The sequence below is a fragment of the Camelus bactrianus genome, chromosome 16 (assembly GCF_048773025.1).
Source record: "Camelus bactrianus isolate YW-2024 breed Bactrian camel chromosome 16, ASM4877302v1, whole genome shotgun sequence".
NCBI classification, from domain to species: Eukaryota; Metazoa; Chordata; class Mammalia; order Artiodactyla; family Camelidae; genus Camelus; species Camelus bactrianus.
The window spans coordinates 7,081,617-7,103,808 of record NC_133554.1 but is presented as its reverse complement, the minus strand read 5'-3'; the positions used below and the strand labels follow the sequence as shown (position 1 = coordinate 7,103,808).

General features: G+C 50.3%; 1 protein-coding gene across 3 annotated transcripts; it reads left to right on the top strand.

Moving 5' to 3' along the window:
- The first annotated feature begins 10,175 nt into the window (after window positions 1-10,175).
- On the top strand, window positions 10,176-21,480 carry ARHGEF15 (Rho guanine nucleotide exchange factor 15). 3 transcript variants are annotated; one of them, XM_074342231.1, is made up of 16 exons: window positions 10,176-10,314; window positions 12,243-12,898; window positions 13,158-13,490; window positions 13,732-13,786; window positions 14,726-14,784; window positions 14,866-15,077; window positions 15,188-15,348; window positions 15,524-15,676; window positions 15,810-15,939; window positions 17,367-17,441; window positions 17,544-17,636; window positions 17,719-17,879; window positions 18,028-18,131; window positions 18,288-18,370; window positions 18,479-18,583; window positions 19,321-19,459. In XM_074342231.1, the coding sequence occupies exons 2-16, from the start codon at window positions 12,289-12,291 to the stop codon at window positions 19,327-19,329; spliced, it is 2,343 nt and encodes a 780-aa protein (XP_074198332.1). In that variant the 5' UTR covers window positions 10,176-10,314; window positions 12,243-12,288; the 3' UTR covers window positions 19,330-19,459. The 3 variants fall into 3 exon arrangements, with proteins under 3 accessions (XP_074198332.1, XP_074198331.1, XP_045380813.2); XM_074342230.1 differs by having other exon boundaries at window positions 10,177-10,314; window positions 17,979-18,131; window positions 19,321-21,480; XM_045524857.2 differs by lacking the exon at window positions 10,176-10,314 and adding an exon at window positions 10,714-10,846 and having other exon boundaries at window positions 17,979-18,131; window positions 19,321-21,480.
- The last annotated feature ends 712 nt before the right edge of the window (window positions 21,481-22,192 follow it).

The following is a 22,192-nucleotide window of genomic DNA, read 5'->3' as shown; positions in this document are numbered from 1 at the left end:
CAATCAGCGCTGAGCCGGCTCCGCGGCCAATGGGAGGCGCTCTCCGCGACCCGGCCCCCGGAATAGGCTGAGTGGCGGTTGGAATTAACTCTCCCTAGGCTGGCGCCGGGGTCTGGGCTGCGGATTCGGAGCTCTGGGAGGGGTCCCCGGGAAGCGGAGGTTTTATCACTGGCCGCGAGGAGAGGGTGGACCCTGTGTTACTAGACGGGCCCAGAGGTGGAGTGAGCACGCAACAGCCCCATATTGGCATGCTTGGGACTGCTCCTCTTGCGGGCAGAGGGCTCCCCTCCTTCGCCATCTATCCCGGGACATTGCCAGGTGGGTTGCCAAACTGTAGATCCACACCCTCTCGGTTCAGGCACCAGAAGAGCCCGGAAGCTGCAGCTTCGCCAGTGGGGTAGGTGGGGCACACCTGCTGGACTGGACAGATCTCCTTATGCTGAGTAAAATATTTGTAGGTTCTAAGCGCCAGGGTGTGACTGGCTGCGGGCACAGAGGAATGGGTCCTGAAGGATGGCGAGGGAACGTAGTCACATCCCTATGCTCTTTTGGACCTCACAGCAACCCAGAGAATGCCGGACAGCCCAAAGCGGGATTTTAATCCCTGGTCTTAGGTTACACAGGGCCAGCAAATGGTGGGAGAGATCCTGAGATTCTGGACTCCTGTCTTGTTCATGAGCCTGGTAATCGTTAATCAAAGAAGAACTTCTAAGAAAAGGGACTAGGGAAGCTAGCTGGGAAGGGGTTGAGGGGGAAGGCTTGAAGAAAGATGACAAGAGAATAGGGAATATCATATGCGGCAGGAGTAGGTGGTAGCGCGTACACCTGTGTGTGAAGCAGCCACCAGACTTAGAATACCTTTTGAATTCCAGTTTGGGTCTTTCTGCTTACCAGCTGGATGGCCTTGAGCAAGTTACTTAACATCTCAGAGTCTCCTTTGTAAAAATGGGGATGATAATTATCTATTGCACATACCTGAGTGAAAGTGTTGGACTTTCTCTAGGTGCTCAGTTATCAGTTTCCTGAAAAGTTAAGAGCTGTCAGAACCCTGTGCCCTTGTGTATGCTGTTCCCACTGTGCCCTTATTTGGGTGACCTCCAAATCATTCTTCAAATAGAGCTTCATCTCTCCTGATCCTTGAAGCTTTTTAGCCACTTCATCCTGCTTTGCTCCTCAAGCATTTACCCTTGTTTCACATTTGTTTAGCAGCTGTTTACTCTCTGACTCCATCTTATTTGATTAGCAATTGTTTACTCTCTGACTACTTGGTGAGTTCTTGGATACCCCCAGGGCTGGATTTGAATCCTCTCTGTCTCACCAGTGTACTGGTTAATCTTTGAGTCTTAGGGTGAGGCAGGAGGGTTGGAGGGCAAACTAGAGCAGATAATGGGGCTTCTCATGAGAGGCTCTGAAAAGGTCCCCTGAAAATTTCTGAGGAAAGTTCCCCAAATGCTTCCATCTGGTTGCTGGGATTGTCACCCAAAAAACTGGATTCGCCACTTGGTGTGTGAAGGAAAAGCCCAGATGGGCTAATGAGCTAAGTCACAAATCTAAGTGTGATAAGTGTCAGTTTACTGATATAAGTTCTGCCGGGCTAACTCGTAAATCTGAAGTTTAGTGTCAGTTTACTGGGCTAACAAGCTAACTCGTAAATCCAAGCTCAACAAGTGTCAGTAACGTGATCTGTTCTGAATTGATAAGCTTCAGTGTACTGATTCCTTGCTTTTTGTTGTTTGAACCTTATTGGCTAATAACCCCATACTTGTAATTAACCCTATAAAACCTCATGCGCACGTCTTGGAGGTGCTCAGAGCTTCGGAGCAGAAGCCCCTCTGAGCCCGCCGTCGTAATAAATCTGAGTACTCCAACCCTCCGAGTGGTGCTTGTTTCTTGGCTGGCCTGTCATTTCCGTAACAGGTGAACATTGAGCCAAAATATACAACCAAGCCAAAGAGCAGGAGAAGGAAGGAATTATTACTTGTAGCAAGTAAGAAGGACACCAGAGATCTTTCCCAAAGCAGTGTCTCCCCAAACAGCAAAACTGGGGAAGTTTTCAGCTAAGGGTACATGCATATTCGTGAAAGGGTTTGGGTGATATGTGCTTATTTCTGAAGGGGCTGGAGCAAAAGAAAATTCAGCATAGAATTAGGGCAAAGGTTGCTAGAGTACAAGTTTTGGTTGAGAAATCTGGAGGGTCAGAAAAAGATTAACATCTTCATTCCTTATGTTCAGAAAGGTCTGTGGTCTTAGCACAGAGTTACCATCCTCCACCTGCATGGGGGCCTTAGTTCCTGCAGAACAACTGAAAGATACATATCAGATTGTTATGTATATCCCCTGAGGAGGACCTAAGACTGTTTTACACTGAACTATTGTTTCTTGAATGCTTTTCCTTTGTTCCTGCATTCTTTTGTTCCCCTAAAATTCTTAATTACTGAGACCTGTTCTAGGGTAAGCATTGTGACTGTGCTTAGATCACAAAATTGCTTCGGCCTGAAATGGCTTCTCTTACGCCAAGAAAGCCATGCCTGGGATTCTCTGTGGGGACCCCCTTACTCTATCTGCTTACAGGGTGAGAGTTCATCATTGTTTTGATCTTTGAGTTTATACCAGCAGCAGCAGCACTCGGGAACTTAATAGAAATGCAAATTCTCTAGTCCCACCTCAGACCTCCTGCACCTGAAGGTGGGGCTTGACAAGAGGTTTAATAAGCCTTCTAGGTTATTCTGATATGTGCTTAAGTTTTAGAACTGTGCTTATGTCTCTTAATATCCAGATGCTCTAGAGATAGACAACTTTTAAAGTGTTATTTTAAAAAAATAAACTCAATTTTTAGACCAGTTTCTGTTTACAGAAAAAATTGTAAAGATACTGAGAGTTCCCATATACCCCACATCCAATTTCTCTTATTAATATTTTACATTGATATGATATGTTATAATAAATGAACAAATATTAATTCATTATTGTTAACTAAAGTCCATATTTTATTCAAATGTCCTTCATTTTTGCTTGAAGTTCTTTTTCTCTTCCAGGATTCCATCCAGGATACCCCATTACATTTAGTTGTCTTATCTCCTTGGGCTCCTCCTCGCTGTGACAGTTTTTTAAACTTTTGTTATAGAAGAAAAAAGTTCACATGCCCGACGCACAGTGAAGCCAAACAAACAAGAAATGTGAGAGTTTGGAACAAAGAAAAGTTTACTGCAGGGCCAAGCAAGGAGAATGGGTGGCTCCTGCTGAAAAAACCCGACCTCCTCGGTAGTTTTCAAAATGGGAGAAGCTTTTAACAGACAAAATTTGCCATGAGGGCTTCAGGGCATGTGACTTTTTTTGATTGGTTTGTGATGAGGTAATAGGGCCATGTTCCAGGAATCTGCTCAGCCTGAAGTTGCCATCCTCCACCTGGGTGGGAGCCTTAGTTCCTGCAGCAGAACTCAAAAATATTGTTCGGTATATCCCTTGAGCAGGAACCAGGATCCTGCTTTAATAGTCTCACTGTCATATTTTGATTGTTCCTCCTTTGCTTCTACATTCCCTTGCTTCCCTGGTTAGCAGCTTTTTGAATCTGCTCTTTGAAACTCAGGAAGGTCTAGGCGGCTGAAACCTTTGGGGTTGGGGGGAGGGACAATGACATGGGAAGGCTTTTGTGCCCAGGAGGGCCCCACATGGTCCTGCTCAATTTCACTTTCCTTGTTTTTGGTGACCTTGACAGTTTTGAGGAGTACTGGGCAGGTCTTCTGTAGAATGTCCCTCTACTGGGTTTTTTTTCTCATGATTGGACTGAGGTGGTGGGGTTTTGAGAGGAAGACTATACAGGTAACTGTCATTCATCACATCATATCAAGGATGCTACTAGATACATACTGTCAAAGTGATATCACTGTTGATGTTGACCTTGATCACCAGGCTGAGATAGTATTTGTCAGGTTTCTCTGTTGTAAATTCATTATTTTTTCCTCCTTTCCATACTGTACTCTTTGGAAGGAAATCACTATGCACATCCCACATTTAAGGAGGGGAGAGTTAGGCTCCACCTCCTTGAGAGAGAGGTATCTACATAAATTATTTGGAATTCTGCATGGGAGATCTGTCTCCCTCATTTATTAATTCAAGTATTTATTTCTGTCAGTATGGACTCATGGATATTTATTTTGTAGTTTGGGTTATAATCCAAAATACTTTATTTTCTTGATCAAATTTTTCTGGTTTTGGCCTTTGGGAGCTCTTTTCCTGATTTCTGTGTTTCTTTGCCATATCCTCATCAAAATTCTTTTAAAAGAAAATTTTAAAGCATTTATTTACGTTTTGGCAGTATACCTTATCAACTAGAATACAGTGCTTATGTGTAATTTCTTTTGCCTTTGGTCTTAAAGACTCCACTCATCTCCAAAGTTACTTAGGTCAGCACCCCCCACCCTTTTTGTAAAGTTGTTTCATACATTTGTAATACAGTTAGATTTGGTCACATTCTGCATTCCTTCCTGGGATCCTCTGACCTCCAAAATTATTTTTTTTATCATGCATACATTAAGCAAGTTATGCTTCATAATTCGTTCTTTGTAAGTTCTACGGGTTTTGACAAATGTATTATATGAACTAGTCTCACTACCCTAAAAAAGTCCCCTGTGTATCACCTATTCAACCCTCCCTAGAAATGACTGATCTTTCTACACTATATTTTTGCCTTTTCCAGAATATCAGATTGTTGGGACCATAAGAAATGTAGCCTTTTCAGACTGGCTGCTTTGACTTAATATGCACTTAAAGTTCATCCATCTTTTTATGGCTTGATAGCTCATTTCTTTTTATCACTGAATAATATTCCATTTTATGGATGTACCACAATTTGTTTATCCACTTATGTACTGAAGGACATCTTGTTTGCTTCCAGTTTGGGGTGATGATGAATAAAGCTGCTATAAATATTTGTGTGCAAATTTTTATGTAGAAATTAGTTTTCAAATTGGCTTAATTAATACCTCGGAGTGTAAATGCTGAGTTGAGTGATAAGACCATGTTTAGCTTTGTAAGAAATTACCAAACTCTCTTCCAAAGTGGCTGCACCATTTTTGCCTTCCCACCAGCAAGTTAAAGCTCCACATTCTCATCAGCATTTGGTAGTGTCAGTGTATTTTTTGGATTTTAGCCATTCTAATAGGTGTGATAGTGGTATTGCCTGTTGTTTTAATTTGCAATTTCTTAACGGCAAATAATATTGAGCATCTCTTCGTATGCTTTTTGCCATCTGTATATCTTCTTTTTTTCAGCTTTATTGAGGTATTAACATATATCATATGTAAGTTTAAGATGTACGACTTGATGATTTGATACATGTATATATTGTGAAATGATTACCACAATAAGGTTAGCACTGCCATTCTCTCACATAATTACCGTGTGTGTGTGCGCGCGCGCGCGCGCGCCTGGTGATAACTTTTAAGAACTACTCTCTTAACAACTTTCAAGTACGTAATACAGTATTGTTATGAAAATGGGGCTTGAGAGGATGGCCATGTTCTAGGTCATGGGCGAGTCCCTGGGACTTGCCTCTTCAAGTGAGGGTCCTTGGCTTCGCAGAGGAAAGAATTCAAGAGTGAAACATAGTAAAGTGAAAGCAAGTTTATTCAGGGAGATACATACTCCACAGACAGAGTGCAGGGTTTCTCAAAAGGCAAGAGACTGAGAGGCAAGAGGCTTAGGAGATATACATTTCATAGGAAGAATATGGTTCGTGTCAATCAGAAGGGAGAGTCGCCTAGAGGTGCAGGGGCGGTTAGTTTTTATGGGTTCAGTAATTTCATATGCTAACAAGTGGGAAGATTATTCCAGCTATTTTGGGGGAGGGGCAGGGATTCCCAGGAACTGGGCCACCGCCTACTTCTTGGCCTTTTATTTCCAGCCTTGGAACTGTCATGGCACCTGTGGGTATACCATTTAGTATGTTAATACATTATGATGAGTGAATAATAAGGCTCAGTGTCTACTGGAAGTCGTATATTCCACTATATTGGGCCTCAAGATCTTCTGGGAGTTGAATCTTCTGCCATTTTGGCTCTAACCAGGTGATGTCTTATCCTCAATTGCTGTGTCTTTCTTTTAATGGTTGTGCCCTGCCCCCTTCCCTCCTGTTTCAGTGTTGTTAATTACCCTTGACATTGTGTACGCTAGATCCCCAGAACTTACTCATCTCATAGCTGGAAATGTATACCCTTATATACATTCTTTAGTGAGGTATTTGTTCAGATCTTTTCCCCATTTTTAAATTGGGTTTAAATTTTTTTCTTATTGTTGAGTTTGAGTTATTTGTGTGTTTTGGATAGCAGTCCTTTATCAGAAATGTGTTTTGCAAGTATTTACTCCCAGTCTGTGAGTTGTCCTTTCATTCTCTTAACAGTGTCTTATACAGAGCAGAAGCTTCATTCCCCCCTTGGTTGAATACATTATTTATATTCATATTCAGAATTTTTTTAATGAAAAACAAATTTTTATTTTGTTAAGCCACTGAAATGTAGCTATTACAACAAATAGGATTACCTTAATTGATGCAGAAGTTTTAATTATAATAAAATATATTATTTTCTTTCCTGGATTGTGTTTTTGGTGGTGTATCTAAAAACATATTGCCAAACGCTAGGTTGCCTAAATTATCTCCTGGGTTTTATTTTAGGAATTTCATAGTTTTATATTTTATATATTTTACAATTAGGTCTATGATCTTTTTTGAGTGTGAAAAACGTAAGGCCCGTGTCTAGGTTGATTTTTTACATATGGACATCCAGTTATTCCAGCAACTTTTGTTGAAAAGACTATCCTTTCTCCATTGAACTGCCTTTGCTCCTTTGTCAAAAATCAGTTTTCCCAGGGGATATAGTCAATCTTTTATAACAAGTACAAATGGAGTATAATCTATAAAAATTTAAGTCACTATGTTGTACACTTGAAACTAATATAATATTGTAAATTAACTATACCTCAATTAAAAACTTTTTTTAATTGACAAAGAGTTGACTATATTTGGTTTGGTCTATTTCTGTTGATCTGTGTGTCTGCCCCGCCCCACAACACCATGCTGTGTTGATTACCATAGGCTGTGATCATTTTCTTCCTGGGTATGAATGGAATGTCCTGAGACAAGTTTGAGGGGAATGGACAGGGAACACAAAGATGGCCCCAAGTCTGAGAGAAGGGGTGAAACCGTGGAGAAAGGAGGGTGGCCTGAAGGGTACCCGCTGTGCCTGCCTCTTCTGCATGTTTGCCTGGGGTGGCCTAGACACTGTTGGGTTCATATTGGATGCCAGGCCCCACACCTGAAGTGCTCAGACTCCACCTGGTGGCAGTTGGACAGAATCCTCTATCTTCACTGAGATCCAAACCTGAATGGATTCCCAGAGCAGGCCAGGGTTTCCTCACTGCCCCTTCTTGATTTATCCCACACCACAGGCAGGCTATCTACCCCAAATGTCTTTCTACACAGAAAAGAGGGCCAGGTGTTCTGTACTCTGTGAAAGATTCTGTTGGAGTTCAAAGTTCCGGCCCTACCAGAGGCCAGTGGGACTCAACACTCCTTTCATTATGAGCTCCTCTCCCTTTGCAAGAGTTTTTTGGTTGTTAAGTGACAGAAACCCAATTCAACTGATTTACAAAAAGGGAATTTATTGACACACATAACTGAAAAGTGCAAACACAGATATGATTTCAGGCCAGAAGGATCAAGGACTTAAATATGTCCCTCCCCGCCTCTCCCCTATGTTCGTTTAATTCTCAGGCTACCTTACCGACAGCCACCAGCAGCTCCAGGCCTAAATTCCACAGCTCAGCATCCCCACTGCTAAGACAGTGTTTTGATTATTGCTGCATAATGAATCAACCCTAAAACTTAGTGACTTAAAACAAGTCATTTCATTGCTCATGAGTTTGTGGATCAAGAATTTGCGTAGGGCTCAGTGGGGATGCTCTTGTGGTATCAGATGGGTGCTTGACTGGGGCTGAAAGATCCAAGATGGCCTTGCCCACATGTCTTAAGACCTTGGTCCTAGCTGATGGCTGGGCATCCTGGTTCTCCAAGTGGCTTCTCTCGCCATGTGACCTCTTACCCTTCAGTAGTCAAACCCATTCATCTGTACATGGAGGCTATATTCTAAGACAACAAAGTGGAAGCTGCCAGTCCTCTTAAGCCCCAGGACCCAAACAGGCAGTGTCTCTTCCTCCACATTGTCTTGATCAAATCAAGTCACCGGACCAGCCAAAACTGAACTGGAGGGGAAATAAATTGTTGTTCTTGACGGGAGTTAGAGGCAGTCACATTGCAAAAGGGCATTTGGAATGGGAGGGATCATAGCAGTCATCTTTGAAAGCAATCTAGCAGAGAGTAGAGTCTTTTCCAATAATTTGTGCAGAAGTTCTGTGTGAATTACACTTTGGCCCTGCTTGTGTCATAGGCTCACCCCTGAACCAATCTCAGTAGGTAGGGAAGAGAGAGTGTGCTTACTGGCTGCTCCTGGGCCATACCTTCCCCCAGAATGGGCCATGTTGACCCAGAATGATGGAACGGTGGGTCCCCAAAAGAAAGCTAGGTGCTGGTATCAGAAGAGGGGGAAGGGGTGGGAAACTGGTTAAAACTCTTGCTGTCCACTCCCCCACCTGCTCAGAAACCTCAGTGCTGTTCTGCCCTGTCTGGTTGCCCATGATATGGCCTCCACTTGTTCCTCCAGCCTCACTCCTCTCTTTCTATTTCAGCTAAACTTCCCTTTCAGAGTCCTCCAGACCGGCCTACTTTCCTCCTCACTGTGCCTGTGTTTCCCTGGTCTCCCCAAATGGTCACCCATGCCTTGCCTCTTGGCCTGGCTAAACTCTACCTGATTTTCAAGAAACAGTCTAAGTACCTCTCCTCCATGAACCCTTTCCTAACAACCAGGCGACTGACATAAGGAAGACTGAAGAAGGATTGATGTTGCCTGATGTGGTGGTAAATGGATGAGAGAGGAAGACCTCAGGACTCCTCCATCCTTCCTGAAAAGAAATGATCTGTAGGGAAGGAGAGCCAGGGGAGTAGTGGGCTTTACAGAGGATTCCATTCAGTTTGGTTCAATTCATCAAATATTAAATACCTATTATCATATGCCTGACCCTGTTCCAGAATTTTAGGATACATCAGTGAACAAAAAAGATAAAGATCCTGCCTCCAGGAAGCTTACTTTCTAATGTGAAAAGATAATTAACTATAAACACAATATGTCAATTTAATAGTAAGCTACACACTACATTATTAGGCATGATTGCTATGGGAAAAAAGGCAGGTTGGGAACATGGTGTCAGGTTGTGGATTGTGATTTTACAGTGGCAGGTAGCCACTGAGAAGGATTGTGGGGCCCATTGAGAAGGTGGTATCTGAGGAATGACTTAAGAGAAGTGAGGGAATCAATCACGAGGATGTCTTGGGAAGGAGGTTTCCAGGCAGAAGGTACAGCCAGTGCAAAGGCCCTGGGGCAGGAATGTGCCTGAGAGGAGAGGTGGGGGAGACTTCCAACCTGGAAGCACAGTGTTGGTCACTGAAAGGACGTCGTCTTTTACTCTGAGGAAAAATGGGTTAAAACGTATTTCTATCCCAGTTTTCTGGCCTGTCTTCTTAGTGTCTTGTTTGGTGTGTGTGTGTATGAAGACCTGGCAAAAACAGGCACCTGGGCATGGGCAAAGGCCCCCAGAGTTCAAAGTTCATAACTGCCCTTGGTCTTTCTCCCACTACCCGAATTCCCAGGCAGGGGTGTGGCTCATTCTGCCACCTCAGTTGTTTTTACGACACACCCCGAGCCCTGAGAACTCAGCTCCTCAACCATAAAGCAAATTAGAGGTGAGAGGAACACCCGCCCACCCACGTAGGGGTTACTGACTCCCGGCCAGCCAACATCAAACCTCCCAGTGGAACAGAGAGAGTCAGGCGCTGGGACGCTGAGAGACATGGATTGAGAATGGAGAGCAGGCAAGGGGGCCCAGCATACCCACCTGGAGGAAACAGATCTCAGATCTCCCTCCTGACCTCCCTATCTCCACACACCCCTCACCACACACACACACACACACACACACACACACACACACCCCTCACCACACACACACACACACACACACGTACGTCTGACACAATGGCCGGGTGGGGCTGAGGAATTGGCTTCCTCTGCGGAGATTTCAATCTGGGCCCTCAGTTCCCGCCCAGAAACACAGAACAGACACTCAGAGAGACCGGGCCCCACAATCCTTGCTCCAAAGGGCAGGCAGGACAGGCTGAAAATAGAAACTGCTTCCAAAAAGATAAAGGTAAATTCAGGGGGAGCTACTGCAGAGTTAGGGATTGGGAACATGGGTTGGGGGGATCCCTTGGTGGGAAATCGTAGGCTGGCTCACACCCAGGAGATAGATTGGATGCTAAAAGGACAGGCTGTCATGTGAGGTGTGGGAGGGACACATACCATCCCTCAGTGACCAGAGGTGTCTAGAGCCCATGCCCTTCTGCTAGACGTCCCCCTGCCATTGCCACCCCATCCTCACCCCCACCCCTCCACCCCTAGCCCCTGTGAGCCCCCCCATGCAGCAATGCAGACCCAGAACAGAGTGTGCGCATATGGAACAGCCCACTCTCCATGCCTGAGTTTTAGCCTTTCCCCAGACGCTGTTAACCTCCCAAATCTGGCATTCAGGGTCCCTCGCATCTTCCAGAGCCCCAGTGTGCGCATGTGGAGTGTGGTGTGGCTTGGAGGGGGGGTGTCCGGTTGGGAGGAGGATCCGATTCCTGTTTCCTGCCCCTACTCACTCAGCCCGGGAGGTGATTGAGAGTGGAGAGGACTCAAGGGTGAGTGCTTGGGCAGAGGACCTGGGTCCCTGCAAGAGGCCCTAGTAGGGGGCTGGGGGAAGGAAGTAAGTGCAGGTATCTGAGGTGGGCAGGGATCTCCGAGGGGGGTAAGGCTGGGGAGGAGCTGGCCAGCTGGCGAGGCTTACTGCCTGGGTCACCTAAGGAGCTTCCTGCCAAAACACAGAGGCCATTGAGCCGCAAGACTCCCAGCCTACAGCCCTGAGCCCCCAGCCTACATCATTTCTCAAAAACCAGTCTGGGGCCTGGAGGGGTCTGATTCTCCTGCTGACTGCTCAGGGGAGTGTGGGGCTGCCCAGTCTCCCAGCCTCGACCCTGCAGCCTTCTCAGGATTACAGCCACCTTCCCCATGAGAGGAAGTGAGCCCAGGCCGCAGCGTCTTGGCCCCACTGGTCCTCACCTTCAGTCTGGTCTCCCAACTACCCCCCAAGGCATCCCGGTGGGACCCAGGCTTCTCATGGGGCATCTCTCTGTGACCAGATGGGGGGCAGGGGGGAGGCAGGGATGAGGATGGGGCAGGAGAGACCATGCCCGGGGCCTCCTGGTCTCTTGGGGTCAGAGGCTCCAGGAATCTTCATGGCAGGAAAAGGAGACTAAAAATAATCCGGAAAGGGAGAGTCCGGAGAGAGGAACTGGGAAATGGGGGCGGAGGGCCCGCTGGCGCAGGGAAATAGTGATGCATCCCGCACAGCCCAGGCATGGGCAGGCATGCAGGCAGACACACACCACATACACGCCCCACACAGACCCACAGACAGCACAGAACACACACACCCTCGCAACCCCATCTCACAGTGCACACCACGCACTGCGTTCTCCACTCTCCTACTATGGGCCCACATGTAACGACGGATACAGCATACAACACCCTGTGCATATAGCACTAGAAATAGCGCACACACAATGTCCACACATACTTAAACCACACATGCAAACCTCTGCAACACACACTACAGACACAAAACACAATTCATCAGGGAGACACGTGGCAGCCATACTAGCATGCCCCATTTCCCTTACTGATGGGGTCTCTTGTACACATCCCCAACCTAGGTCTCTACCCAGGCGCCCCCACCCCAGCCTCACTGTCTCCTCTGGCCTGACTGTGGCAGCAGAAGCCAAAAGACAGAGGCTGGGAGGGCCAAGAAAGGCTGACCAGGAGGGTCCAGAGTCCTCAGGGAATGGAATGAGGAGGGGTAAGAGATAAAGAGAGAAGACAGTGGAGAAGAGAGAGAAAGAGAGGACGTGCACCAGCTTTCCATCCTGACTGTGACATCATGGTTCATTTGCTGACAATTCTGCTTCAAGGCCTCGATCTACCCATGGTGGGGTGGGCACTAAGGGTCTCTCTCTCTCTTTCTCCCTCCCTCTTCTTCAGGGGATGACTCCAGCAGAGCACCCCACTCCTTTGAAGAGCTCAGAAGATGTCAGCCCAGTCTCTTCCCACAGCAACACCCCCTACCCAGAAGCCCCCTCGGATCATCCGCCCCCGCCCCCCTTCTCGCCCCCGGACTGCCCAGTCCCCTGGGCCCCACCACAACGGCTCCTCTCCGCAAGAACCTCCCCTCACTGCCAATGATGCCCCCAACCTAATGTGTACCCCCATCTTCTGGGAGCCCCCAGCCTCGTCCCTCAAGCCCCCAGCCTTTCTGCCCCCATCAGCTTCTAAAGCCAGCCTCGACTCCCAGACTTCCCCAGACTCTCCTTCCGGCACCCCCAGTCCCGGGTCCCGGCGCTCCATCTCCCCGGAACCTACTCCCCGGTCTCCAGTACCCCCACCCAAACCCTCTGGGTCACCCAACACACCTCTGCCCCTGCACCCTACGGCCGGGGTCCTGGCCCAGGCTGGCTCTGCCTCGGCCCCAGGCACTGTGCGGAGACTGGCTGGCAGGTTTGAATGGGGCACTGAAGGCAGGATCCAGGCTGTGGACACCGTGGAGTCGGGTCCCCCAGGGGGAGTGGATGTGAATGGGGAGACAGAGCCTCCTCAGGGCATCCTCGCTGGGAGTGGGTCCCAGGAGAACGGCCCTCCAGGTAAGCCCCTCATGGACCCGCTCAATCCAGCTCCTCTTCTTTGTTTTTAGTCCTTCAAGACTGGGTAGTTTCAGGGACTATTTTTTCAAAAATGGATTCTGTGTTTGGAAAAATCTGGTTTTCATATTTCTGGGGGTTTGAAGAGTCAGGGTGGAGGAGATAGAGGCCTAGCGCTGGACTTCCATGTTCCTGCTGCTGGGCAGGTGAAGGGGAGGGCGGAGGCCTGGGCAGGTCCTGAGTGTGCCCCTGCCCTCCACAGATGCTGCCCTGGTCTGCCCTCCCTGCTGCCCCTGTGTCTGCCATGTCACCCGGCCTGGCCTGGAGCTCCGATGGGTGCCTGTAGGGGGCTACGAGGAGGGCTCCAGGGCCCCCTGCCGGGCCTCCCCGCTGCGGACCTCTCTCTCCCGCCCCAGCCCTCCAAGCCTCAGTCAGCCCCCAGTCGTCCTCACGTCCTACCGCTCCACCGCCGAGCGCAAACTCCTGCCACCCCTCAAACCCCCCAAACCAACTCGGGTCAGACAGGACGCCACCACCTCTGGGGACCCCCCACAGCCAGAGCTCGATCTGCCCTCCGAAGATGGAATCCAAGCAGGTACAGGGCCTGGAGGAGTGGACCTCTGTGCTGGGAAGAGAAGGGGTGGAGGCGGAGTAGTCTAAAAACCAACTAACTACAACCCCCAGCAGGCCCTGGGCTGCTTCCGGCTGGGGCCCGGGGTGGGGGGGCTGACCGGAGTTGTAGTTTTTATAGTAACAGTCTCTGCTGGGCCCAGAGTCAGGAGTCCTGGCCTGGGGATCCTGGAGGTTTGTCTCTTCACTCTGAGTTCCCTCTCTAGGGGATGGTCCTGACGGAGCCCCTCAGCAAGATCCTCCAGCAACCACGGAGGGCAGGTACCGAACACCCCCACCCTTACTCCTACCTGAGAGCAGACTAACCTTGGCGTCCACCTAAATCCTACCCTCACAAGTGTGCAGAGAAGGGCTAGGGCTATAGGGACCAGCAGCCCTGGTTTCTAATCCCAGCTTTGTCCCTTTTTACACTTCACTATACCTCTCCAGGTCTCAGCTTCCTCACCTGTGAAATACCAAAAATACCATACGGTTGTTGAGGTATGATGATAGTTGAAGAGCCAGGCCCAGAGTCCCCCCACCTGATCTTCTATTGAAATTATTGTCTGCAAATACATTTGGCAACCAGGAACATCTCTCCTGTGTTATTTGGGCCTGTTAGTCAGATTCACCACCCTTATCAGAGTTAATCTGTCTGAGGCGACTCATTTATTCGATAAACACTTACTGGAGTTTGTATCTGCTCTCTAGAACCCCTGTACCAGAATTATTCTCCTGGGTTTTTACTCTGGGTGAATGGGTGTGCAGTGGTGCTGATCCCCAGGACAGAGTGGGGATGTGTAAGAGCTGAGTTGGACCAGAGGGGAGGGTGTTAGAGCACATTCTTAGCATGCATGAGGCCCTGGGTTCAATCCCAAGTGTCTCCTCTAAGAATAAATAAACAAACCTAATTACCACCCACTCCCCCCCTAAAAAACTTAAAAGAAAAAAAAAGAGTTGGGCTGGACTCTGTTGAGTTGCACCAAGGCACAAGTAGGACATTCCAGACAATGGTCGTTACATGAGAGCCCTGGAGACAGGGGCTTGGAAGTCTCTGGTACACGGTACTCGACATCACAGGAACAGAGGGCCCCACTTAACAGAGCTTCACATACAACAGGCACATGAAAAATCTGGGGTTTGGTCAGGGTCCCTGCATACAACCCCTACCACTATCATGTGGATAGCACCCCCGAACCTCATCCCTTTCTCTTTCCACAGGGATGAGGAGGGGCTGGAGGAGCTGAAAGAGCAGAACTGGGAGCTGCCCCTGCAGGACGGTGAGGGGCTCTGAGACCACTGAGCAGTGGGAAGGGGTCTGGGGCGCTGGACTTCCCTGACGTGCTACGTCTGCTCTCCAGAACCCCTGTATCAGACTTACCGAGCAGCCGTGCTGTCAGAGGAGCTGTGGGGGGTCGGTGAAGATGGGAGTCCGTCTCCACCCAATCCTGGAGAAGCTCCCACCTTTGCCCGGCCACCGGGACCTCGCAACACGCTGTGGCAGGAGCTCCCAGCTGTGCGAGCCAGCGGCCTCCTGGAGACCCTCAGCCCCCAGGAGAGGCGCATGCAGGAGGTGGGTGCACCTGGGGCTGAGCAGGGCGGGCGGCGGGGAGGGGCGTGGGTCCTGGGTCTTGGCCTGGCTGGGAGCTGGGCGTTCCACTCCTGCCCTGCTCTTCGCCTCAGAGCCTGTTCGAGGTGGTGACATCCGAGGCCTCGTACCTGCGCTCCCTACGGCTGCTGACTGACACCTTTGTGCTGAGCCAGGCTCTCCGGGACACGCTCACCCCTCGGGATCACCACACTCTCTTCTCCAACGTGCAGCGAGTCCAGGGAGTCAGTGAGCGGTCAGTGGGGTCCTGACCTCTTCACAAATCAGGCCTTGGGAGAAAGCACTCCAGAGCTTTCTCTCTGTCCCCAGGCCTTCCTCCCAGGGTCCAGTTAGGGCCCAGATCTTCCCTCAAGAACCCAGGACACCTGGCTCTCTGCACCCTCTCCATTGCTTGTTCCCCACTCCTTCAGGTTTCTGGGGAAGTTACTGTCCCGTGTGCGCTCCTCCCCGCACATCAGCGACCTGTGCGACGTGGTGCATGCCCACGCCGTGGGGCCGTTCTCGGTGTACGTGGATTACGTCCGGAACCAGCAGTATCAGGAGGAGACTTACAGCCGCCTGATGTGAGTGTCAGAGGCACGGCCACATCCATTCCCCTTACGGGAGGAAGTTGGAGAGCAGGGTTGGGGGCCAGGCCAGGGCGGGTTGAGGGGTTAGGGCCTTGAGGCAGACGCCAGCCTGAACCTGCCTCTGCAGGGACACGAACATGCGCTTCTCCGCGGAGCTGCGGCGGCTGCAGAGCCTCCCAAAGTGCCAGCGGCTCCCGCTGCCGTCTTTCCTGCTGCTGCCATTTCAGCGCATCACGCGGCTCCGCATGCTGCTGCAGGTATCATCCTGGCTTGGGCCCTTCTCAGTCCCACCAAGCCCGTTGGAGAATTCTCCCCAAGGGCCTCCTGCCCCGCCATCACTATCTCCCACCCCACCAGGAACACAGGAGTACCTTAGTCAGGACTCCTAATCTGGGCGTCTCTATCTGGGACCCACCAAGCCCGACCTAAAAGTCTCAAGGAGCAGTCTGGGTGCAGGAAAAGAGCCTCTGGCTAGAGACCTGAATTCTAGCCTTAGCTCTGCCACTAACTGGCTGAGTGACCTTGGGCAGGTCCCCTTCTCTCTCCGGGCCTCAGGGGGAATGTGGTGACTGGTCTTTGAGGTTTTCTCAGCTGTATCTTTCATTGTATGCCTTCCCAGTGGGGGTGATATCACCCCCCTCCAAGGAGGTAGAAACTCATTCTTTGGTGGGAGAGATGAAAAAATCTTAAGGATTCCAATGGTTGTGGTACTCCAAAGGGCCGTGCTACCTAGATAGATATACAGTATATCTGCGGTATTAAAATTCTATGGGTGGGGAGGGGGGAGCCGCAGGTGACAATTAGAGGAAAAATGTCTAAAAAGGCTCCTTAGTCGGGGATACTGAAAAAAGGGGTGAGAAATACTCTTCTATTGCAGAATAGATATTTCTCCCTAAACCAAGTCACCCAATGTGGGGATCTCAGTGTAAAGGCCTCTAGCTAGATTATCAGTGTCTTTATGTCTTATTCAACTTTACATCTCCCCAGTGTAGACAACAACATAATAATGATACTAATCATAATAGCTAACAGCCCTTGGATGTCTGTTCTAGACGCGGTTCTTTTTTTAATGGAGGAACTGAGGATTGAACCCAGGACCTTGGGCAGGCTAAGCATGGGCTCTGCCACAGAGCTACACCCATCCCTCCCAGATACGGTTCTAAGTGCTATACACCTCGTTTAACCTTACCAATGATTGTGAGAGTAGGAACTGTTATTGACTCCACTGTATAGATGAGGAAACTGAGGCTCAGAGAGGTTAAATAACTTGCCACAAATGACACAGATAATAACTGATGGAGACAAACTTTAAATCCAGGCACTCTTAACCCTGTGGTACATTGTTTGTACTAATAGTTGTGGTTAATAATTATTAAAATAATAGCAACCCTCTTTTCAGCATTTTCAGCATGCTAAGTACTTTGCATATAGCTCCTTGCTGAATCCTCACAACAATGCTTTTGGTATAATAGGTGGGAGTTATTCCCACTTTACAGATGGGGAAACTGAGACTCAGAGAGGTACAGTGACTTGCTCAGGGCTATGCACACAGTGTGTGGTGAGGCTGGTCCCCCAGCCCTGTGAACCCCAAAATGCCAAGCCCGGCAGGGTCCTCTGAGCTGCAGCCCTTCTGAATCCCAGAGCCGCAGAGTAGAGGTCCAGTGACCATTTCTTTTGTGCCCAGAATATCCTGCGCCAGACAGAGGAGGGGTCCAGCCGCCAGGAGAACGCCCAGAAGGCCCTGGGTGCTATCAGCAAGGTGGGCAGGGGGATGCGGGGGCTGAGAGAGGTGATGAGGTGGTAGGAGAGATGGAAGGGGTGGAAGGGAGAAAGGGTGGGTGACTTGGCTCTCCTTTCCCAGATCATTGAGCGTTGCAGCGCCGAGGTGGGGCGCATGAAGCAGACGGAGGAGCTGATCCGTCTCGCACAGCGGCTGCGCTTCCACAAAGTCAAGGTTGGTCCCTACCCAGACTCCTCGCTTCCCTTTCCCCGTGGTGCTGTGGAGAAGTCAGACCCTCCTCCCTGTTCCCCCACAGGCCCTGCCCCTGGTCTCCTGGTCCAGGCGCCTGGAGTTGCAGGGGGAGCTGACAGAATTAGGATGCAGAAGGGGAGGTGTGCTCTTTGCCTCGCGCCCCCGCTTCACCCCCCTCTGCCTGCTGCTCTTCAGTGATCTGCTGCTCATCACTCAGCCCAAGAGGTGGGTCCGAGGGCTGGAGGGAACCCGGGCAGGGGGCGGGGGGAGGAGGAGTCCAGCTGGACCTCTGTTCTCCCTTTGAACTTCCTCTTCCCTGGGCAGTGGGCAGCGGCTACAGGTCCTGGACTATGCCCATCGCTCCCTGGTCCAGGCCCAGCAGGTCCCCGACCCATCTGGACCTCCTACCTTCCGCCTCTCCCTTCTCAGCAACCACCAGGGCCGCCCCACCCACCGGCTACTCCAAGCTTCATCCCTGTAAGTTATGTCTCCTTCAGAAAACACCCTTGGGAGCCTCACCTGACCTGTCAGTGTCCCCCACCCTCATCCCCAGTCTCTCTCCTCTGAAGTCCCTGCCAACCCCCAGGAAGATCTCCTGGGCCAGCTGTGACCCGTTCCTTATATTCCTACCAGATCAGACATGCAGCGCTGGCTGGGAGCCTTCCCTACCCCAGGCCCCCTTCCCTGCTCCCCCGACACCATCTTTGAGGATTGTGGTGAGTGTCCCCTGGAGGGGAGGCGGGAAGGAGAAGTGAGCCTTTGGGGGAATCTGGGCGAGAAGCTAAAATGAGTCTTGACTCCACTGTAATGTCACCCACCCCCAGACTGTTCCCAGGAACTCTGTTCAGAGCCTTCCACACCCACTAAGACTGAGGGACGGAGTCCGGAGCCCAGGGCTCCCCTCAAGCACCTACACAAGAGCCCTGAAGGTGAGAAATTCTTTTATTTATTCATTCAATAAGTATTTATGAAGCACCTATGAGGTGCCACTCACAGTTCTTGGTCCCATGAGCTAAACACGCAGGTGTTCCTGCCATGCTGGACCACATATTCCAGTGGAGGAGAAACAATAAAGAAGAAACATGATAAATAAGTAAATTTTACAGTGTGTCTGAAGGTGATAAGTGCTGGTGAAAAACAAAAGTGGAGCAGAGTCAAGGCAGTCAGGAGTCCCGGGGTTGGGTAGGGTTACAAGTTTAAATAGAGAGGTCAAGGTGGACCTCATTGAGGAGGTGTCTGGGGGAAGAATGTCCTAGAGGGAGGCAGAGGTCAGGGCAAAGGCGCTATGGCCAGTGTGTTTGAGGAACAGTAAGGAGGCCAGGGTGGCTGGAGGGAGTGAGGACAGTGGGGAGAAGCAGATGAGGTCATAGGGATAACGGGGACCAGATCGCGTGGGTCCTCGTAGCTTCCTGTTAGGACTCTGGCCCTCACTCTGCGTGAGATGGGGAGTCAATGCAGGGCTTGACAGAGGAGGGACCCCGACCCTCTTTGCTGCTGCAGTCTCCTCCACCTCTAATGGCCCTTTTACCAGTGCTCCAGGCTTTTCCACTAATTCCCACTCCCGCCATGACCCTCAGGCATTTGACCTCCTCCTGGGCTTCCTCTCCCCCCTGACCTACCCCCTGCCCCAGCCCCACTTGGGCACTCGTTGTCTCTTTTTCCCCAGGCTGGCTGAAGGGGCTTCCCGGGGCCTTCCCTGCCCAGCTGGTGTGTGAAGTCACAGGGGAACACGAAAGGAGGAAGCACCTTCGCCAGCACCAGAGGCTCCTGGAGGCTGTTGGGCCCTCTTCAGGCCCCCTTGGTGCCCCCCCACCCTAATGCAGGCTGGGGGAGCGGCTCAAGTTGGACAGCTGACAGTGTGGCACAGAGAAGACAAAGCCCATCCATCCACTGGAATCGCTGTCAGTGGAAACGCTACCTCTAGTGGCAACCAATAGGGACGGAACTTCAAGACTGCGCAGCCAATGAAAACGGCCGTTGGAGCCCACGCATCAGGGAGGATGAAGATGGCTTGAGTGCGTTGCCAATGGAGACAGAGGCTTAATGCAGAGCAGCCAATGGGTGCTGAGCTGGCTGAGCCCCTGGCCAACGAGTACCCCTTCTAAGCTCACAGCAGGACGAGGAAGCTAGGTCAATGCAGTTAAAAGAGGGCTGCATTGGAGATAAAGACCTAGGATAAAATAGCCTACAGCGATGAGCAGGGACCCATCCAGCCAAAGAAGATGGTGATCTGGGCCCAAGAGACCAGTAGGAACTCTGCTTGGTGCTATAGCAATGACTCTCTTGCCCTTTGAGTCTGGGAAGTATTAGACCCCATTCCTGGGGTGCCTCCTGTGTCCTCTTAAGCCAGTTCCTCTCTTTTAGAAGAATCCAGAGTGTGTGTCTCAGAGAATCTGTGTGTGTGCATATGTCTGTATACATATCAGGCAAGGTGATTCTGCTGAACGTGATGTGTGTGGTCTTGCCCCCCTCTCGGAGGACTGAGTGCTCCATTTCTCCCTGCACCCCCCTCCCCCATTCTTCCTATTAGTCCCCTCAGGAAAGACAGTAGGTCTAGGGGGAGGGAAATAGCTTAGTGGTAGAGTGCACGAGGTTCTGGGTTCAATCCCTAGTACCTCCATTAAAAAAAAAAAAAGTCACTAGGTCTGAGCTCCAGAGGGGAAGATGCTGGGTGTGGCTTGGCAGCCAGAGGCCGGAGTTGGGGATTAGAGGCCTGGGTCTGTGTCTCTTGGAGGCCAGGGTTCCATGACAGTTGGAGGGTGATGTTATGGAACAGCCGAGTAAACTGGCAGAGGAGCCTGAGGGACTGAAGATGGCCAGTAGCTGGGGTCTGAGGCCCCCTGAAGCCTGCAGGCCCTTCTCCTTGCCCAAAGCTTGGCCTTCACAATCTCTACCTGCAGATCCTCCAACCTGAACTATAGCCGGCCGTCCAGCCTCAGCCTTGGGCTTCAGACTGGCTCTGGGTCCCAGGTTTGGCTGAAGAAACAGGAGCTGTGGATCACAGGCCAGCCAGTGAGCCTCCAGGGCTTCCTTGCCTTCATCCTGGCCCTCTCACAGAAACACTGGGCCAAGCAGTGAGGAGAGAACAGAGAGCCAGTGTTGCTGCCAACCCTACCCAGAGCATCTGCTTCCAGATGAGAAACTGCCCCCGCACAATGCCAGAGGAGGTGACGGATGGAGACAGAGCAGAACAGAGAGTTGCTGTCAGGTTGGGACTGGGGCCTGGCACAAAGCCGTCTCCGAGCTAGGTCATCACACCTTCCCTTCAACTCATGCACGGAAACTTGTGCAGGACAAAACTAGCACACTGGCCACAGGAGGTGCCATGACTTGGAGACTCAGAGGGAGAAAGGCACTGGTATTTGGCATGTCTATGATTTTGGAGATTCACTTAGCACAGTGCCTGGCATATGAGAAATCCTCAGTAAATGTCGGTGAAACTGTATTGAGACTCTCTGGGGGAACGTGTGCTTAAAGGAGCGGGTTTCCAAATGTGGCTTTATTAGTGGGGGCAGGGCTGGTTGCAAAGGGATTCTTTGAGAGCAGGGGTCAGCTCTGCTGGGAACAGGGGCTTGGAGACCAGGTGTGCAGCCTGAGTGTCAGTCCACTTATAGCTTCTGAGGGCTCTGTGGCAGTGGCGGTGGCGGTGGTGGGAGGGTTACAGATACTGGAGCAAAGAGTTGCTGCAGGTTGGGGAAGAGGAAGGACGGGTAGAGCCAGATACGGCTGGGGCTCCGGCAAGGGATGAAGATGCAGCAAGAAGGACAAAAAGGGTCGTCAGTCAACAATAAAGGTCCTTTGCTGACCAGCCAAGCATCTCCGTGTTTAATTCATTTTAATCTTACACCTATTTTATTGAGTGCCTTCTATGTGCCAGGGACTCCTCTAGGATCTGGTGATACAGAGATGAAGAAGACAAGGACCTTGTCCTCAAGGAGCCTACATTCTAGGCGAGTGGAGGTTGGGGGGAAGTTACTAAGTAAACAAATTAATAAAGTGAGATGAGATTAGGTAGCTGTGAGTGCTACAAAGAAAATACAGCAATGGCTATGATACAGCGTCGTGTGTGTGTCTTTGGGGAAGACCCTGGAGGAGGTGACATTTGAGCTGAGACCCAAATGACAAGAAGGTTACTGCCCTGGGAAGATCTGGGCAGAGAGCACTCTAGGGGTGGCAACAAGGGAATAGAAGTCCAGGAAGAGAAGGCAGTGGTCATGGGGAGGGAGCTGGTGTCAGCGCTCCTTCAAGTTTCCTAGTGGGGGGAGTCCCTCAGTACAAACTCCCCCTCTTCCACTGAGATACTTAGAGAGACAAATAGACTGAGATATCTGGAGGCAGACACAAAACTGCACATGTGCCCCAGATATGTTTTCCCCCAGCTCCTTACTCCCTTTCCTAGTCCTGCCACTTAAGGAAGCCTCCAGTCTCCGAGTCAGAGATTCTAATATTGAGATAATGGGGAGGTGGAGACCAGTTAAGAGTTGTTTGGGGGACATAAAGGCACATAAATGCAACCACATGTTCTAAAAGAGGGGGGT